This window comes from Bombina bombina, chromosome 1 (assembly GCF_027579735.1).
Source record: "Bombina bombina isolate aBomBom1 chromosome 1, aBomBom1.pri, whole genome shotgun sequence".
Taxonomy (NCBI): domain Eukaryota; kingdom Metazoa; phylum Chordata; class Amphibia; order Anura; family Bombinatoridae; genus Bombina; species Bombina bombina.
Window position 1 is genome coordinate 192,589,050 of NC_069499.1, and position 20,808 is coordinate 192,609,857.

Here is a 20,808-nt window from a genome sequence, read left to right on the forward strand (position 1 = left end):
CTACTTTTCAAAAATATATGGTTTGATGGGGGTAAATTCCATTGGCCAGCTTCAGAAATGTCCCAAATAGGACATGGGTGCATGATGACCGATGCGAAAATTCCAAGTTGAAAAACTGGAATGAGCTACCTAAAAATAAGGCCATTTATCCCCCAGAGAACCCGACACACCTATACATAGGTGGTATCACTGTACTCAGGAGATGTTGTTGAACACATATTGAGGTGGTTTTTGGCAGTAACACATAACAGGAACTGAAAATCCATGCCTAAAGTACAATGTGTGTGAAAAATAACACAAAAAAATGACTACACAAAAGTTTGACAAAGACTAGTGGTTGAATTAGTGCATGGAAAGTGTTAAAATATCAGCATTTGAAAAACCCTAGGGTGTCTACTTTTCAAAAATATATGGTTTGATGGGGGTAAATTCCATTGGCCAGCTTCAGAAATGTCCCAAATAGGACATGGGTGCATGATGACCGATGTGAAAATTACAAGTTGAAAAACTGGAATGCGCTACCTAAAAATAAGGCCATTTAGCCCCCAGAGAACCCGACACACCTATACATAGGTGGTATCACTGTACATGGGAGATGTTGTTGAACACATATTGAGGTGTTTTTTGGCAGTAACACATAACAGGAACTGAAAATACATGCCTAAAGTACAATGTGTGTGAAAAATAACACACAAAAATGACTACCCAAAAGTTTGACAAAGACTAGTGGTTGAATTAGTGCATGGAAAGTGTTAAAATACCAGCATTTGAAATACCCTAGGGTGTCTACTTTTCAAAAATATATGGTTTGATGGGGGTAAATTCCATTGGCCAGCTTCAGAAATGTCCCAAATGGGACATGGGTGCATGATGACTGATGTGAAAATTCCAAGTTGAAAAACTGGAATGCGCTACCTAAAAATAAGGCCATTTAGCCCCCAGAGAACCCGACACACCTATACATAGGTGGTATCACTGTACTCAGGAGATATTGTTGAACACATATTGAGGTGGTTTTTGGCAGTAACACATAACAGGAACTGAAAATACATGCCTAAAGTACAATGTGTGTGAAAAATAACACAAAAAAATGACTACCCAAAAGTTTGACAAAGACTAGTGGTTGAATTAGTGCATGGAAAGTGTTAAAATACCAGCATTTGAAATACCCTAGGGTGTCTACTTTTCAAAAATATATGGTTTGATGGGGGTAAATTCCATTGGCCAGCTTCAGAAATGTCCCAAATAGGACATGGGTGCATGATGACCGATGTGAAAATTCCAAGTTGAAAAACTGGAATGCGCTCTCTAAAAATAAGGGCTTTTAGCCCACAGAGAACCCGACACACCTATATATGGGTGGTATCACTGTACCCAGGAGATGCTACTGAAGACATATTAGGGTGTTATTCGGCAGTAACCCTTACCATTTTATCAGTAAATGTATTCTTAAATTGCTATTTGTCAAAAAATCAAATTATTTTTTTTCCCCCCCAAACTTTGGCATAGTTTGGTGGTAAAATGGTTGCATGAAAAAAGTCAAAATACCCCAAGTTTAATACCTTAGGTTGTCTTCTTTTAAAAAATATATACATTTGAAGGGTTATTCAGGGATTCCTGACAGATATTGGTGTTACAATGTAACTATCGCCAATTTTGAAAAAACATGGTTTTGAAATAGCAAAGTGCTACTTGTACTTATTGCCCTATAACTTGCAAAAAAAGCAAAGAACATGTAAACATTGGGTATTTCTAAACTCAAGACAAAATTTAGAAACTGTTTAGCATTGGTATTTTATGGTGGTTGTAGATGTGTTAGAGATTTTGGGGCTCAAAGTTAGAAAAAGTGTGTTTTTTTTCATTTTTTCCTAATATTTTATAATTTTTTTATAGTAAATTATAAGATATGATGAAAATAATGGTATCTTTAGAAAGTCCATTTAATGGCGAGAAAAACTGTATATAATATGTGTGGGTACAGTAAATGAGTAAGAGGAAAATAACAGTTAAACACAAACATCGCAGAAATGCAAAAATAGCCTTGGTCCCAGATGGTCAACAAATTGAAAAGTGGCCTGGTCACTAAGGGGTTAAAATGTCATGCTCTATCTGAATAACGAAAGAAAAAATTTGGGTTCAGTGTCCCTTTAATTTACAAACAGACATACAACTTTCACAGACATGTTAAATCCATTGTGTTACCTGACTGATAACTATATCACTGATTTCTCCCCCAACATTGTCAAAATAAATATCCACTCCATTTGGGCAGCTTTTCTTCAGGTTCTCAGACAGATCTTTGTCCTTGTAGTTCATTGCACTATCAAAACCCATCTCTGAAACTAACACTGAGCACTTCTCGTTTGTTCCGCAGATTCCCACAATCCGAGAGCACCCAGAGAGGCGACCAATCTAAAAAGTGTTACAATAAAATAATAAAGCAAGAATTGAAAAATAATTTATGATTTTGTTCTGTGCAGAATAAAATATGTTTTATGCACTTGATAAGTGCCAGACGCAAGTAATGACTGAAAAAAATACTTATTACAATGCAAAACAAAGTCTATGGGTTTTATTCAAGTCAGACCATTATGCGGGACTACTCCTAAAACCCTCATTTTTAAATATTAGCAGTTACCAAAAAAAAAGCACATACTAGACAATAAAATCTAGGCTTGTCCATTTTTTTTGTGAAAACAAAAAGAATATCCGAATGTACTAAATTAAAGAAAACAAAGAAATACTGACGACATTAATCATTATTCAGTAAAGGTGAAGTTTAGCGTCCCAAATTCTGACGGTACCACATCCACTGTGGGATGGTGGGGGGGGGGACCAAAGATAGGTTCCCAGCAGCGGTTGCAGCGCCCAGGAACGATATTGGAACAGTGCTTTCAACTCCACATTTACCTAAACATGTTATATTTTTACCATGGGAATTACTTCAGAAACTTACACTTTAACATGGGAATTACTTCAGAAAGTAACGTGGGGGGGGGGATTTATAGGTTTCCAGTGGCGGTTGCGGCGCCCGGGGCAGCTATTTTTCCAATATCGTTCCTGTGCGCTGCAACGCTCTGTTCCAATATAGTTCCCGGGCGCCGCACCCGCCGCTGGGAACTTATCCATGGTGTCCCCCGATGGCGGGATGTGGTACCTTCCGAATTTGGGATGGGACGCTAAACTACACCTTTACCCAGTATTCATTTGTTTTTCTTTAAATTAGCTTTAAAGGGTTAAATACTTATCTCTAGTGCACCGAAGAGATGTGCTAATCCTGAGCCCACGAGCCGCACTAATAGGAGGCTTAGCACACTGGATCCTAGAACCTGCGTTAAAGGCTCGCCAGCGCACTAGAGGGTAAGTATAAGGTTAACGGTGAACCTTTTCACCTGTAGCAAAGGAAAATATATATTTCTTGTCCTTTAGATGGCAGTGTAACTGTCTCACATATAAGCTGGTAAATCAAAAAAAGAGTCAGTTGAATATAAATCTTGAGATTATACATAGCATTCGTCTATATGTAAATTTCAAGAAAATGTCAACATAAAAAAAAACTTTCAACTGTTATGGTATATCTTAAAGAGGCAATAAACACTATGGGCCAGATTACAAGTAGCGCGCTAACAGTGATATCGGGTTTATCACGGCTCTTTGCATATTACAAGTTGAAAGTAAATGTGATCACTTGAGGGCAATTCATTTTAATGTACGTCGGGATAGCACAACCGCAGAGCTCTGGTTAGCCATTACGCTAAAAAAAAAAAAAAGGTCACAAAACACATAAAAAATGCATTTAAAAGAACATTTACATTCATAATAAGACTATATAATAAAACATTTTTTTTAAATTGCATAAAAAAGTTATAAGGGCTCAAAGATATGAGGTTTCGGGTGTTAGGAAAAAAAAGACTGCAAAGGGCTTTAACAGAGATACATACATATACATATCTAAATATATATATATATATATATATATATATATATATATATACACACATACATACATATACATACATACACACACACATATATAGATACATATAAACAAACACACACACACACACACATATATATATATATATATATACACACATATATACATTTCGACATGTATATGTATGTATCTCTGTACATACATATATATAAATATATATATATATATATATATATATATATATATATATATATATATATATATATATATATATATAAATGTGTGTGTGAGTGCGTGAGAGTGTGTACATATGTATTTATATGTGTATATATGTATTTACAGACATATAAATACACGTGTATACATATATACCTGCATTGGAGCCCTTTACTGCCAAGTAGATGAAAACATGTAATAGCATATTTATGCAATATATATATATATATATATATATATATATATATATATATATATATATATATATATATATATATATATATATAACTAAAAAACCATCAGAAATAATGTATAAATATGTATTTATTAATAAATAGAACATATTCTGCTATGTGAAGAACACTGGAATTTAAAATAACAAATTATGCTTACCTGATAATTTCCTTTTCTTCTGAAGAGAGTCCACAGCTGCATTCATTACTTTTGGGAAATAAGAACCTGGCCACCAGGAGGAGGCAAAGACACCCCAGCCAAATACTTAAATACTCCTCCATCTCCCCTCATCCCCCAGTCATTCTGCCGAGGAACAAGGAACAATAGAAGAAATATCGGGGTGAAATGTGCCAGAAGAATATAAGGACGCCCCACATAAAATTACAGGTGGAGAGCTGTGGACGCTTTCCATCAGAAGAAAAGGAAATTATCAGGTAAGCATAATTTATGTTTTTCTTCTTAAATGGAAAGAGTCCACAGCTGCATTCATTACTTTTGGGAAAACAATACCCAAGCTATAGAGGACACTGAATGTCAAGGCGGGAGGGTACAAAAGGTGGCCCATACTGAGGGCACCAGGCCTGAGCGTCTACCCAATAAAAAAACACGCTTCGTCCGAAGCCGAGAAAATTTTAAGAGGAAAAGCCCCAATGACACTGACTCTCAGTTAGTCCAAAAGCCAAACTAGAGACCGCAAACTGACTCGACTGAGCCAACAGTCTTCCAGGAGACACCGCTGCCCAACAAACGGTCCCCCACTGCTCATCTCCACAAATGAAGGAGACACCAGCCGAAACCACCAAGGGAACAAGGCAAAGGAGAACCAAGGAAACTGAAAGGTCCCCTAATACAAAAAGAACACCTCCACGAGTGAGCCCAGCTCACAGAGACCCAAAGGGGCCCAAACAGGGAAATGAGGCTACGCCTATACCAAGCGAAACCCGGGATAAGACCGGGCACAGAGACAGAACAGACGTCTCTCCAATATCCTGCAAGCACGGAATGCAATTGAAGAGGCAAAGTCCTCCCAGTGTCTGGCCATAGAATACCAAAGTATTTGACCATGAAAAAGTGTGTAATACACCCAGGTGAATAACCCCAAATTTGAGAACATAGAGTCCACAACAGGACGACACAGAGGGTACTTGCGAGGAAGAAGAAGCAGTCAAGCAAGAAACAGACCGCAAAAGCAATCCCCAGACAGAGGGCACGTTCCAGGCAACCTAAGTCAGCGGACCTACACACAGGTCCTTGAAAAGGGGAACACAAAACCTCAATCAAGGCCCCCCGAGAAGGAAAGTATACCCTCAGAACTCGAAGGAAGAGTAAACCCTCTTCTAATCAATGGAGCAAGTTGAAAGGAAAATCTATACCCTAGCAGACTAAACTAACAGGACTCAAAGCTCACACATCCAGAGGAGACTGCGACTCGAATGCAGTTCCTTAGACCGCTTGGCCATCCTGACCTGCAGACCCAGCAAGGACTCCATCTCCATAGGGAGGAGAATATCCCCTAAAGAAAAGGGATGATTCTGGAAGGGCGGCAACTGTCCTCAAGGCCCGAAGGCCCCGGCTAATGGAAAGAGAAAGTCCCAACACAGATGTCCTAGAAATGGACCCCCCTAAAAGTAACTTGCCGAGCAGAGGCACAACCAACCCATTTGCCTGCAGAGCAGGGAATCCACGGGAACACTGGCAAGCTGATCAGGGGAATGCAACCCTAAGGCGCACCAGAAATTCGACATCCAATGCCAGCAGCTGGGTATGAACCAACCACCCTTGAGGCTCAAGCCACACGGCTAACCACCAGATGACATGGGCTACTCTGTGACAAAGAGTAAAAAATACTCAGAAAACCTGGCCAACCATGACCAGGTTAGGCAGATGGAGCAAGGGCACAGCCCAAGTTCCCACTAATGTGGAACACCCCGACCAGCCCTAAGATCCAAGATTCCAAAACCACCCAAGACTGGGTCAGTGAAAAGGCCAAGTGAAGCTTCAGCAACCGGAAGTCTCAGGGAGAAAAACAGGTCCGGGTACTTAATAGTTCAGGCAAACTTTACCCTAGAACTAAACACCCCAACTGGCCAAAAAGCCAGACACAAGGGTATTAAAATCCAGATAGCGAGAGAACTCGAAAGCCCCGACCAATCTTATGAAGATACTTCTCAGAGCCTCAGGATGACCAAGGGATACCTCAAGGTAAAAAAAAAATCCTACTAACAGGACTAGTCTCCCTAACACTTCCGCACATATATTACAAGAAGCCACCAGCACTGTATTCTTATCAAAACTTTATTGGAACAAAATAGCAACATTTCGAGGTTTTCACCTCTTAGTCATGCTATTAATGTGGTCACCATTTTACACTTAAATAGTCTCACAGTGGCGCCAAACTGACCACACAGGGCCCTGAGGACGCCACCTAGTGGTTATAAACCTTCACCATTAAAAGCAATACATAGGTAATAACATTAAAAACAATGGGATACTACTGATTAAAAAGAAAGCCAAGGTTACATGTCTCCTATATACTTAATCATCAAAGATAGAAATATTTGAATAGACACAATCTTTATCCATTTTAGCATTTTAATTTACCTAAGTGTCAGTGTATTTTTTCAAAATAATATTAATAGGGTAATTATTAGTCTTGGTAACAGTAAAGTGAAACAGCTTGTTCACAGGTATACCTAAGGTGCATCTATTTGTTGCTGCAATTTTATACATCTTTTTGAACAGAGGGACCTAATGAAAACAGGATAAATCAAAATCCCTGTTTAATCCCTTAGGGATCAATGTGCCAAAGTGGTGTATCCACCACATCTCACGTTGTTTTAGTAGTACCTCTCTATTCATACCATTAAGCCTAAAATTGACTGACTGAATGGCCTTTTTCAACAAAATGTTTAGATAGAGGGGCATCTAGATTTTTTCTCCTAATGTTAGACCTATGCTGTGTGAGTCTTTCTCTGACTAACTGTGTGGTCTCCCCCAAATAAATCAGGGAGCACGGACATTTGATTAGGTAGATAAAATAACTGCTATTGCAAGTGTAATACCCATTGATGTGGTATTCCTTTCCACTGTGTGGATGGTAAAAAAAATTCCTCTGATAATTGAGTTGCAGCTAGTGCAATTTAGGCACGGGTAACATCCTTTATTTTTGTCACCAATATACGTTTGCTTCATTACTCTGTCTGGACCCACATCTGACCTGACTAATTGGTCCCTGGTGTTACTTACTCTCCTGTAGGCCATAAGGGGAGGTTCCTTAAACTCCTCTATTTGGGGGTTACAATCCCTTAGAACATGCCAATTTTTGTTGATGGATTTTTTAATGGTTTCACTATGGGGGTTATACTGTGACACAAATACTAGCTTGTTAGATTTTTTTGTGGTGGTTGCTCTAACTCTAGAATTTTATTTTCCACTAATTTACGTGGGTAACCTCTGGTAATAAACTTGTTTGCCATTTCATTTATTCTTCTCTTACATTGTGTCTCATTACTAACTATCCTTTTAACTCTTGTGAGTTGGCTCTTAGGGAGAGATTCAATAAATCTTTTTGGGTGGAAACTTGTGTATTGTAACAGTGTATTTTTATCAGTCTCCTTGGTATAAAGATCTACATTTAATCTATTATCCCCTTTTGAGACACAAGTGTCTAGAAAGGTGACCATGTGTTCACTATAATTAACCGTAAATTGTAGTCCACTTACTGCTGAGTTTAATTCTCTTACAAACTCCAACAGGATCTCAACGTTGCCCCACCACACGCCAAAGACGTCATCTATGTATCTCCACCAGATGGCGCCATAGCTCCTAAAGAGGTTGTTTTCATATACAAATCGTTCCTCTATTTCACTCATAAAGAGATTGGCGTATGATGGGGCAACGTTGGAGCCCATAGCTGTGCCCTTCTTTTGCCTGTACCACTGGTCCTGGAACAAGAAAAAGTTCCAGAACAAAATTAGCCTGAGTAACTCCTCTAAGAATTGACATTGTGACACAGAATACATGCTGTTCACCATGAAAGTCTTTCTAACCACGGCTATGCCTGTCTCATGTTTTATAGAAGTGTAGAGACTTCTGACATCCATGGTGAACAGCAGGTATCTATTAGTAGGAAATTCCAAACTTTTTATCTTCGTTAGAAAATGCCCTGTGTCCTTAATATAACTTGCCATGTTGTGCTACTTCCGCACAAGCAGAGGACACAAGGAAGAGAAGGCACTAAGCCTACCCAGCTCCGGGAAAACCCAGAGCTAAACAAAAGTCCCCGCAGGGAACAACCATCACCCGGAAACACAGATCCATAAAAGGAGATCCACTCACCTGGAGGCAATGGAAGAAAACCCAAAGGCCTTCTATAACTCAGTCAAGAGTAAAAGCTGCATCTAGAAATACTAGAAACAGCTTACGAGAGGTGTCAAGAGCTGCAACAGGTTTTAAACTACAAACCTTCCGCATGCTAGACAGCTATCCTGTACAAGCTGTTGGATCAAGTCCAAAAGGACAAATCCAAAGGCCTAAAAAATGAAGGCCAAACTGCTCAATAGCGGTAAGGGGCATTAAGCCCTTTCACCCTCCACTACATGGGGGAGGAAACTCTAAGTTCTGATGAAATCAGATGTTAGAGTGACGCAGCAGAAAAACTCCCCTGCCCGGTCATCTATGACTGAAGGCTATAAGGACTGAAACAATCCTTCCCACCTCACAGACCTACAGGTCCTCTTGAATGCTTAGTTGAACATGAAAAAACAATGATAACCTAAGCACTCTGCGCTTCTACTGAACCAGCCAAGCAGAACAGTGCCACGTGTCTGAACAGCCACAAGAGCAAATTAACCCGACAGGACCAGACTGCACCTAGTGTCCCAATCGGCAAGCTGTGTAAATTCTACCTCGTAGGGGAAAAAAACAGAAAACAGACATTTTTAACAGAGGACTAACATGTCCAACAACTTCCGAAGAAGTAATAAAGAGTATCAATCCCGGAAGGTTCCCGAAGGAAACAAAAACAAATAAAAGACATCCCATCAGATATAAATAAAATATAAGGCAACCCAGAGGTTAACGACCAAAAAGACACAGGCCTACCCGCAGGACCAGCCAAACGGAGCCCTATCTCACAAAACTGTGAAAGATCTTAAACAAATGATAATCAATAGATTACTTCATCCCCACATGACTAATGGGGTGCACTATTCAAATTATCAGACTGAAATGCCCCGTATCTGGCAACGATAGGGTCATTCAATAACTGAAAAACATGTCTGAGCAATACGCAAAGGCGCGTAATCCTGTAACGAAAGGCACAACACTCAGGGACAGTTACACCCACAGGGAACTGTAGAGGCCTTCCCCAAGGCGGAAGGCCCGGGACAATAGGGCACAAGCACATTCTCAAATAAACGTCTGGACTCTGCAGACGAACAATCGCCAACATTATGTGGCAGCGAAAACGTACTGCAACCTCCGGGGGAAACACGCCACCCCGCATGGAGGAATCATAAACTGGGTTACCCGCATGTGCAGAAGTATGATTTGGTAGGGAACTCGCCTCTCGGAGGACAGGACCCCCAGAGGCGAATGGCTCAGCAGTCCCTTGATTCCCCAAGCCCAAGGAACCAGGCGCTCTGAAATGGCATATGGAGCAAAACTGGTTGACAGGCATCAATAAGGCCACTCTGGATTCATCACCGGACACAGAATCTGAAATCAAAATAGTCTCGGTAACAGAATCCTCTGTAAGTGAATTTGAAATTAACACAGTCTCAGCCTGAAAATTTCCTTTGCCACGTGGTCGGGAATGTGGAAATGGAAAAACGGAACGTAGCCATGCCCGAACACAATGTGAACCGTACAGTCTAAAACAAGCGCGCCCAACCAACGGCTGCATCACTTCCAAAGGCCTCAATGTTCCAACCACAAGCCCAGTAATCATCGCACATAAGCAGGTTGAATCACACGACAAACATGATTATAAACCCCCCTCAGGAGATATTAACCCTCAATTCCAAGATACTAAAAGAGACTCACTGAGACCCTTATGTATAAGTTAGACACGCAAGGTGGTAGCCTCTCGGGAAACATTCACATTGCAGTACATTGCAAATGAAGTAAAATGAAACAATCTTACCGGAATCTATGCCGTGGAACAGGAACACGGCCCTTCAAGTGTGACGGATAGTAGCATCGCCTCCGCCATGGACTTGAGAGAAAAAAGCAGGCAGCAAAGCGAAGTTCGACAATGCCGATTGCTTGAGGAGCTGTTAATATGAGTCGGGATGGTTTTGCAGAAAAAAAAACTCCCTGCATCTCCGGACTCTCATCCAAGCCCTCACTGATAGACTGACAGGACTACTTATAACTCCTGTCCCATGCCGAAGAATACTACCCTCCATAAGAGACAAAAACAAAAAATTTTAAATCCTGACACTTCTCTGCCATCCTCCTGGGACTAAAGGCAAAGAATGACTGGGGGATGAGGGGAGTGGGAGGAGTATTTAAGCCTTTGGCTGGGTTGTCTTTGCCTCTTCCTGGTGGCCAGGTTCTTATTTCCAAAAAGTAATGAATGCAGCTGTGGACTTTTTCCATTTAAGAAGAAAATTAATATTTTTATGTTGGGTTAACGCACTTGAGAATATGCGATCGAATTTATGCGTGAATAGGGTGTTTTTTTCAACTTTTTACGCTCCATTGACTTCTATTGGGCAATACATTAATGGGATTGTGATATTCGAAGTTCGGCTTTTTGCACGCTGCAGGTTAGCACACAAGCAAAAACGTTTTACTTGCGCGCAAAATGCTTACTTGTAGCAGAGCGGGAACGATAAATAGTGCTCCCCTTGTAATATAGCTCTAAATACATTTTAAGCACCTCCTTCTTATCATGTGTGCTGCCATTTTGGAACCTAGGTTTCACTGCATGCATCTGAAGGAGAGTTACTGCACACGTGCAAACAGATTAGCAATGGTGCCTGATTTCATCATGGCAGCACCCATGACTAGAGGGAGCCTGGGAATAACCCCAATGTTATGCTTATAAAAAGTATTTAGTGTGTAAAGTCTCTTTAAAAAAAATTTTTCTCTAAATTATGCTTGTGTCTACACACAAGTCTGTATAACAGATGTTTAAGTTATAAAATTATAAGTTAAAAAGCATCATACCTGGCCAGCCAATGAGCCACAAGCACCAGCAGCACCGCTAACTACCATTGTCTGATTGGTTCCTGGGGTAACATGTCCTTTCTCCTTCACACCAAGTAAGGCAGTCAGACCAACAATGCCAACTGCACCTAAGAAATGTGAGATGTGCCCGTCCACAAGTTGAGGGTCTAGCTAAAAAAACAAAAACACAAAAAAAACACCAGTGTCAATAAAACTTCTGGGTGTAAATAAAAGTAGGAGACGTCTTTTGTTTTTATGCGGTGTGGAAGACATCTTCTAGCCATCATTTATATACAGTCACTTCCCTCTTTCTCATCTCACTATCTGTGTGTCTGATTTATGTGATGAATACACACACAATGCAGAAGTGCCCACAGGTAGCGGTGCATCCCCACTGTATGTGGTGAGAAGGGGGAATGAGGTTCTAATAAAGTCCATATCTACAAATAAGCTCCTCTCTCTTCAAGACAGCATTGGTTTTCCTCTTGTAAATGAATTGTCTCATACTCCTACAGGTAACAGACATAGAAATAACAAATCACCTGCCTACTAAGAGATCTTTAGAGACCAATAGGGAATTTAGCACCCCCAAACTCTAAGCACCAAAATGGGGTGACATCTCTTTTGAAAGAGGAAATATTTCTATGGCAAAACATGATCACGTGATAAAAGGTGTGATATAAACAAAGAGGTTGGGTAGCCACTCTTACTTACTGTAATACATAAAGAGACATAATGCCCCTTGAAAGAGGCAGTATTTTTTTTTAATTGAGTAGACCTGTGTTTGAAAGATAATTATCAACAATGTCAAATACCTTACCGCACTTGTTTTATTTTATATAAATAAATAAAACTATTTTGAAAGAGAGATATCTAACAAATACTAATGTTTCATGTACATACACCTGTCAAGTGACCAACACAGTAATAATAGTCACCTGACACCAAACGTTAGCCTTTTACAACAAAAAAAATATATTTTTTGTTGGTGTCATTACTCATAGATCCTTGTTTCTGTAAGCAAGCTTGGATTGATGTATAAACAGGTGAGAACAAAAAAAACTAATTAAAAATGTTTTTAGTTCAAGCATCCTATGCAAGCTTAGATTGGAGCATACATATATATGCTAGAATCAGAATATTGTATGTAAGATTTGATATGGCTAACTGATTTTTTTTCTACTTCTTGGCTACATATAATGCAAAGTGAAAAACAAAAACACATTTTATCTTATGAACTTCCATTATTGATTTGTATTGAAAACATGGGTATAGAATCCTAAATGTTGCTAAATTTGATTGATGTTAAAATTTAACAAGTGCAAAAGTCTAAAAATGGCTTCAGCACAGGGGTGTGAAAAGGGATCATTTCAGAAATAGAATTCTTACATTTTAAACACACAATATTTTTTCTGGTCCTGCTACATTATTTTTTTTAAAAAGAAGATGATATATTGAGATGTTGTAGTGCTAGATATGGACTAAATCCAAATTAAAGTGTGACGGATCCCCGGCTACCACGACTGGGTAGCTCCGCCAAAGGGGTCCTTCCGCTACCTGGAACAAGCTGCTATGTAGCACAGGAAAGTGATTCTAGCAGGAGCCCACCTAAATGACTAGACAGACTAGCATTCAGGTGAAATAAGAACTGATGTTATTGAAAACTCACACTCCTTTTATACACACAGCTCATCTTGATAAGACCCTGGACAATCCCACTATTTTCCCGCCATTCCCGCCCCTCCAGACAGCCCGGCACCTCCATAGGAGCCACAGTCCCACATAATCCCAGTACATAGGGGGGTGGTTTCGGAGCGGCGGGTTTCCAGGGTGTGATTTTAAAGCTCTCGGTCCCCAGATGCCACAGTCAAAAAATCAGCGTGATTCGTTACTGGGGACCGGAGTTACAGTCCGTTGAAGTTATGGGGGGAAGGAGTGTCCAAAACCCCCGGTTCCAAAAGGAGCTCCACTCCGATAATTCCCCCAGCTCTTGTCCTTCCTAGGGGCTACCAATACCCAAAAGAGCGGAGCTCTGGGGCAAAGGGCAGCTAGAGCGACCAGGGGTAAAGTTAGAAGGTGTCCTGCTGTCCTGTGGCCGACTGGGAGTTCCAGGAGCCCAGCCAGCCTGAGAGGAGTTAGGCAGGTGTCCATTGTGAGGCGGCAGACCGGGAGTTCCAGGAGCCCGGCCAGCCTAGGCGGGTTTTCCTGGTCATACACCAGCTCTTCACAAAACAAGCAAACAAAAGCTTCCAGAGATTGTGGTTGCTCTGAGGAGCCCAAAACCACTGAGAAACAACAGGGGTGAGGTTGTAGGGGGGTGGGGGGTAGCCTTAGCTGTCTGGTATCCGTGACATAAAGGAACAGTAAACACCTTCACATTTTTGTTGTGTTGCTATAGAATAACATATCAGCTAAGTCTAAAGCTTTTTTGGAAAAAAAACCCATCCTTTTTTACTGCAATTATTTATCAATAGCAAAACTCCACCTTCCATTTGGCTTATTTGAAGGAGCCAATCTGGGTTTTAGTCTGCAGACAACAAGGATAGTCATGGTCATAATGCTAGTTGTATACAGTGATTCTTTTTTTTTTTTTTTTGCAACTGTTATCAGTTAAAGCAAATTAGTGGAACATTTATAGCAGGGTTAACCTTGAGAAGTCAGCGGGATGCATTTTAAATTCTGAGAGAACTTTACAAAATCCTCAATTTTCAGAGCTAAATTACATAAAAATAAATAATTAGAGTATATTGAAAGTTGTTTCATTGTACATAACTAAACATTTAATATAAACATCTGAAGGTGTTTACTGTCCCTTTAAGGTAACAATCACTGACAAGCAGATAAAGAGCTACTCACACATATAGCGCATCTCCCGGTGATGTAAAGGCATACTGGCACATCACAGCCTTCTAGTTAGACACAGAAAACGGGAATGTATCGGTTTCCATGAGTGCATTATAGCAGCGGAAAAGCTCAAGAAGAAGGTCTGTGAGGTCCCAGTCAGCCTTTATGGCACCTGGTGGTGAGCTATATTTGTTAGAAGCTACTTATCTGTGATGGATATTATTATGCAAAGATAATAAAGTTATATTTCATGAACATTACTAACCTAAGTGTTCTCGTCTTGTGTGTGTAAATGGTGATGAATGAGTTAACTTTGTATTAAATGTGTAGCAGAGCCCCATAGCTTTTAGGATGATTATCTGGGTAAAATTAAGATAGTATATCTCTTATCTGTGTAAATTGGGAAAACAGATTTCCTTGCTTTAGTCAGTTGTGCAAATTATGAACCGATCATGTGCTAATCAGGCATTAGGTGATATAAATCCACTAATGCTCATTGGTTTGTAACTTCTAAGTGTATATGACACAAATTGTATTATATATACTGAGAGAGGAATTCCTTACCTCAGATTCTGTAACAACCCTGTTATCTCCTTGTGCACTTGTAATAAACTATATTATTCACCTTACAGCCGCCTTTTTCGTTACAAAGTTACCTGAAAGACCCACATCTGCTTCACACTGATTATTACCTTAAGTTGGATTACGCTATCTGGCTCTCCTGCTTTGTTCCATGAACATAATATCTCACAATGTATCAATGCACATATGCCTCAGTAACATGGTTTAATTTAACAAAGAATATCACTTATTTTTATATTTAGGATACCTAAAATTGTCTAAGAGAAATCAGATAATGTCAAAAAAACAAATTCCGCTAGGGGTTTTTGCTGGGTGATGATTATTATTAAGACAGCTGTGTAACTCCCCTCTTTCAGCTGAAATTTATTTTTTAGATTTTGGGACAGACACAAAGCTTTAAATAATATTTTTCTTTCTTTTTTTAAGCCTAGGAACATTATACAAAAATCATTAAAAGCACCCTCTATTAGATAAAATAAAGTTAAAATCTGTCAAAATAATTAAAGTATTAAAATATGTAATCGTAAGATATTCAAATGCATTCTTCTAGCAAGTGTGTACTTAATCTAACATAAAGTGTATAAAATATTTGTATTCTCTATAATATTAAAAAAGTTCTTGATGTAATCACTGAAGAAAATCTGGTAAATGTAATGTTACATGGCCAATGTCTACGTTACCTTTTGTAAAGATTTCCCATCAAAAATACATTTTGTCTGCCAGGGCCAGTTAAAACTTGTGACCAAATCCCCTGCAGTGTACTGGTCCGTTTTACTTTCTTCTACAACGCCAATACCACCACTGTCAACAACCTCAGAGATCTTCCAGGACTGAATGTAATCAGTGCCAGTGTCTTCATTCATACGGCAACGCTAAAAGAAATAATTTAAAAACCATGTTAAAGTTAGTGAAGAAATTGAAAAGCACTTAACCCCCAGAACGGGTCTGCTTGGCACATAAAATTTTGCATACAAAATCACAGCAAAAAAAATAAATAAATATATATATATATATATATATATATAAATAATTTCAGTCGGTACAGTCTGATATCAAAGGTCATAAAAGTCCTGGAATCAATAGTGGCTCACAAGCAATCAAAATTAAGATGCTAAAAAAAAAACTACTGGAAGCTGCATATAAGAAGCAATAAACTGCAACAGTCAAAACCAAGAAGGGTACAATCAGAGTCCATAGGGCAAAACGTAAAAAAGAAGCCTAAAAACCAACTCCAAAAGTAAAGAACAGTCGGCTAGATTTGGAGTTTTGTCGGTAACGACCCGAAAAACTAACGCCGGCTTTTTTCTGGCCGCACCATAAAAATAACTCTGGTATTGAGAGACCACATAAAGGCTGCGTTAGGCTCCAAAAAAGGAGTGTAGAGCATTTTTAACGCAGCTTCAACTCTCGATACCAGAGTTGCTTACGGACGCGGCCAGCCTCAAAAACGTGCTCGTGCACGATTCCCCCATAGGAAACAATGGGGCTGTTTGAGCTGAAAAAAAAACAAACACCTGCAAAAAAGCCGCGTTCAGCTCCTAACGCAGCCCCATTGTTTGCTATGCGGTAACCCTTCCTACGTCTGCACTTAACACTCTAACATGTACCCCGAGTCTAAACACCCCTAACCTTACACTTATTAACCCCTAATCTGCCGCCCCCGCTATCGCTGACCCCTGCATATTATTATTAACCCCTAATCTGCCGCTCCGTAAACTACTTACATTATCCTTATGTACCCCTAATCTGCTGCCCTAACATCGCCGACCCCTATATTATATTTATTAACCACTAATCTGCCCCCCACAACGTCGCCTCCACCTGCCTACACTTATTAACCCCTAATCTGCCGACCGGACCTGAGCGCTACTATAATAAAGTTATTAACCCCTAATCCGCCTCACTAACCCTATCATAAATAGTGTTAGGTTAATTGTAGATAATTGTAGGTAGTTTATTTAATTAATTTATTGATAGTCTAGTGTTAGGTTTAATTGTAACTTAGGTTAGGATTTCTTTTACAGGTAAATTTGTAATTATTTTAACTATTTTAGCTATTAAATAGTTCTTAACTATTTAATAGCTATTGTACCTGGTTAAAATAAATACAAAGTTACCTGTAAAATAAATATAAATCCTAAAATAGCTATAATATAATTAAAATTTATATTGTAGCTATATTAGGATTTATTTTACAGGTAAGTATTTAGCTTTAAATAGGAATAATTTATTTAATAAGAGTTAATTAATTTCGTTAGATTAAAATTATATTTAACTTAGGGGGGTGTTAGTGTTAGGGTTAGACTTAGCTTTAGGGGTTAATACATTTATTAGAATAGCGGTGAGCTCCGGTTGGCAGATTAGGGGTTAATAATTGAAGTTAGGTGTCGGCGATGTTAGGGAGGGCAGATTAGGGGTTAATACTATTTATTATAGGGTTAGTGAGGCGGATTAGGGGTTAATAACTTTATTATAGTAGCGCTCAGGTCCGGTCGGCAGATTAGGGGTTAATAAGTGTAGGCAGGTGGAGGCGACGTTGAGGGGGGCAGATTAGGGGTTAATAAATATAATATAGGGGTCGGCGGTGTTAGGGGCAGCAGATTAGGGGTACATAAGGATAACGTAGGTGGCGGCGCTTTGCGGTCGGCAGATTAGGGGTTAATAAGTGTAGGTAGGTGGAGGCGACGTTGTGGGGGGCAGGTTAGGGGTTAATAAATATAATACAGGGGTCGGCGGTGTTAGGGGCAGCAGATTAGGGGTACATAAGGATAACGTAGGTGGCGGTCGGCAGATTAGGGGTTAAAAAAAATTATTCGAGTGTCGGCGATGTGGGGGGACCTCGGTTTAGGGGTACATAGGTAGTTTATGGGTGTTAGTGTACTTTAGAGTACAGTAGTTAAGAGCTTTATAAACCGGCGTTAGCCCAGAAAGCTCTTAACTACTGACTTTTTTCCTGTGGCTGGAGTTTTGTCGTTAGATGTCTAACGCTCACTTCAGAAACGACTCTAAATACCGGAGTTAGAAAGATCCCATTGAAAAGATAGGATACGCAATTGACGTAAGGGGATCTGCGGTATGGAAAAGTCGCGGATGAAAAGTGAGCGTTAGACCCTATTTTGAGTGACTCCAAATACCAGCGGTAGCCTAAAACCAGTGTTAGGAGCCTCTAACGCTGGTTTTCACGGCAAACGCCAAACTCCAAATCTAGGTAAGTGTTTCTTAACCCCATTCCTCAAGGAACCATAAGAAAAAATTAAAATAATTTCCCTGCTTAAGTAACAGTTATAACAATTGAGCTTCTGAACAGCCCAAGAAAATAAATATGTAAAATCTGTCCAGTTTGTCTTTTCTCGATTCCTGTCCTCAAGAAACTCTAAGTGGTATAGTGTAGTAACAACAATACGTTACAATAATACACACTCACTGATTATCTGCACTCATCAATCGGAACTAATCTGGATTCATGAACCTTAAAAAAAATTCAGAGGATCAAGGTATAAAACATCCAACCATAGAGAAAATTTATTAATATCAAAAAATATTATAAAGTTTAAGAACACAGTAGTTTCCATCAGACAGATTACAGATTTATTCATAAAAAAAAAAAGTTAAAAAAGATTGATACTCTAGGACAATGTTTATGTTTCCTTTTTATGCTATGCCCCTTGGACTCCTGTGAATTTCAACTGAGGTTTGACAAGTTGGAGATATTGTGGAAGGTTTATTTTCTATAGGGATCACAATAATGGACTCTCACCATAACTGACTGAGATTTGCTGGTATGCAACAAGTAACCATTTTGTTTAAAGCACCTGTGTATATTGAGCAGGCAAGCTATGAGTGTTACTGCATGAACTTCCCAATAGCATTCCTTCCTAAATTTCTGAGACTCTTTCCAGGACTGGGAGGTATAGACTGCGTAAGGGAGACTTGGGGGCGGGGCTATAAGTGTGTAGCTGTGATACACTGTGGGTGTAGTTTGATATGTTGTTGTGGGCAGTCCCTAATTTCACTTTGGAAACTTGGACATTTGCACTTAAGGGAAAGCTGCAGGGGAGACAGCGAGGCGGAACTTTTTATTTATTTATTTATTTATTTTCAAGTCAGCCATAAAAAACAAAATACATGCTTGAGGAAGATATAAACAACAAATGAAAATAATTATACATATCTTGACAAATATAACATACATCTGTATATTTACATATTCTCAATATCTTGCTGACATACTTTTCTCATAAGTAAATCTTGCAATGCAGATAGAAGGAAGAAAGGGAAAGAAAGAAAGAGAAAAAAAAAAAAAGGAAATATTATGAATTCTCTACTCCAACGTCCCCCTCCCCCTGTCCCCCTCATCCTATACAGAGGGTTGTTAGTACCATGATACAGGGAATATGTTGCGTAAAATTAGGCCTTCAAAATATACAGATCTCTGAAATGCTTTGGTAAGTATATATTGTGTAGGGAGCGGATAAGTCTGTATTACTTTCAACCATTTGTTAAAAAATCGTTGTATTTGCTTCTCACTTGTACTGGAAACATTATATTGCTCAAACATAATCTGTGTTTTGACCGCTTGGAGGAATAGACTAAAAGGAGGGGTTTTTATTATTTTTCCAATTTTTCAGTATTAGATTCCTAACTATTAAGATGATGGTATTACTTAGATTATGGGATACTGAACCTGGACAATCCTGTAATTGGCAGTATGGTTGGAAACGTTACAATAATAATCTACAACAAAATATGGCAGCACTGTTCCAGATTAGTTAATCCATCTTCCTTTTTAGTGGTTAAACTATAGACATACACAGACTCTGTTTTGGACAATCTGAGGACAGGGTTAAGGGCAATTTGCCTGAAATGTCTGTATGTCAATTCTACCTACTAATAAAGATGATGGATTGACTGCTGCTCGTATTACAAGTTGAAAGTAAGCGTGAATGCAAGAGTGCAATCTAATTTAATTGGTAACTGGTTACTGCAACTGAAGACCTTGTGTAAAGGGTTAGGGATAAAAAAAATGCACCAAACACAACATAAATACATTAAAACAAATAGTTACACTCATATAAACACTATCTGATAACAATTAGACATATACATATTAAATTTATTTAAATTTGAGAATTTACTTTAACTAAAGTCCTGTGAGTGCATTTGTTTTGCTGAATATTCACTATATTTATGCACCCAGGCAGACGACCTTTGGAGGTTAACACTGTAGCTTGGACTTTAGTTTTATATAGTGTATATATAAAAACCCCTCCCCTTGTTGGGTATGCGGGTGTCTGAATGTAGGCCCCTGTACCATGGCGTGACATGTAACACAACTTGGACATCTGAAAGATCCCATCTTCTTTGATTTTAGCTACATTTCTTGCTTAAAGCAGTATGTAGGATCTGTAAGCATAAGTACATCCTTTAAGTTACTTTCCCGTTTGTATACCATTTTTAATGAAGATTGGGCATCTTTCATGTTCTTTACTTTGACTTGATAATGATTATAATATATAAAAAATGTGTAAACTTATGATTGAGGTGTCATTCTGTAGGTCTGTTGCTATAGATATCTCCAGACAGCTATATATATATATATATATATATATATAGTTTTGTATATGATGCTGTTAATTTCACTTGCTTACATAGGTTTTGGGACTCTGTATTAATTATTTGATCTTACACACCTGAATGTAATTTAGGATGTGTCCTTATCCACCAATCAGGTGGCTTTGTATGTGATTTGTTACACTAATGAGGAGAGGGGTTTTTGACTTTGTATCTGTATAAATATTTTCACTGCTCACTTTGTATTT

General features: G+C 39.0%; 1 protein-coding gene across 1 annotated transcript in view; it reads right to left on the bottom strand.

Moving 5' to 3' along the window:
- Nucleotides 1-20,808, bottom strand: part of LOC128645054 (prostaglandin reductase 2) — a 184,889-nt gene that overhangs the window by 44,171 nt on the left and 119,910 nt on the right. Inside the window, exons 4-6 of the mRNA XM_053697804.1 lie at nt 15,670-15,861; nt 11,564-11,734; nt 2,203-2,412 (exon numbers count right to left, since the gene is read on the bottom strand). Coding sequence (XP_053553779.1) covers nt 2,203-2,412; nt 11,564-11,734; nt 15,670-15,861 — 573 coding nt within the window. The remainder of the gene's footprint in view (nt 1-2,202; nt 2,413-11,563; nt 11,735-15,669; nt 15,862-20,808) is intronic.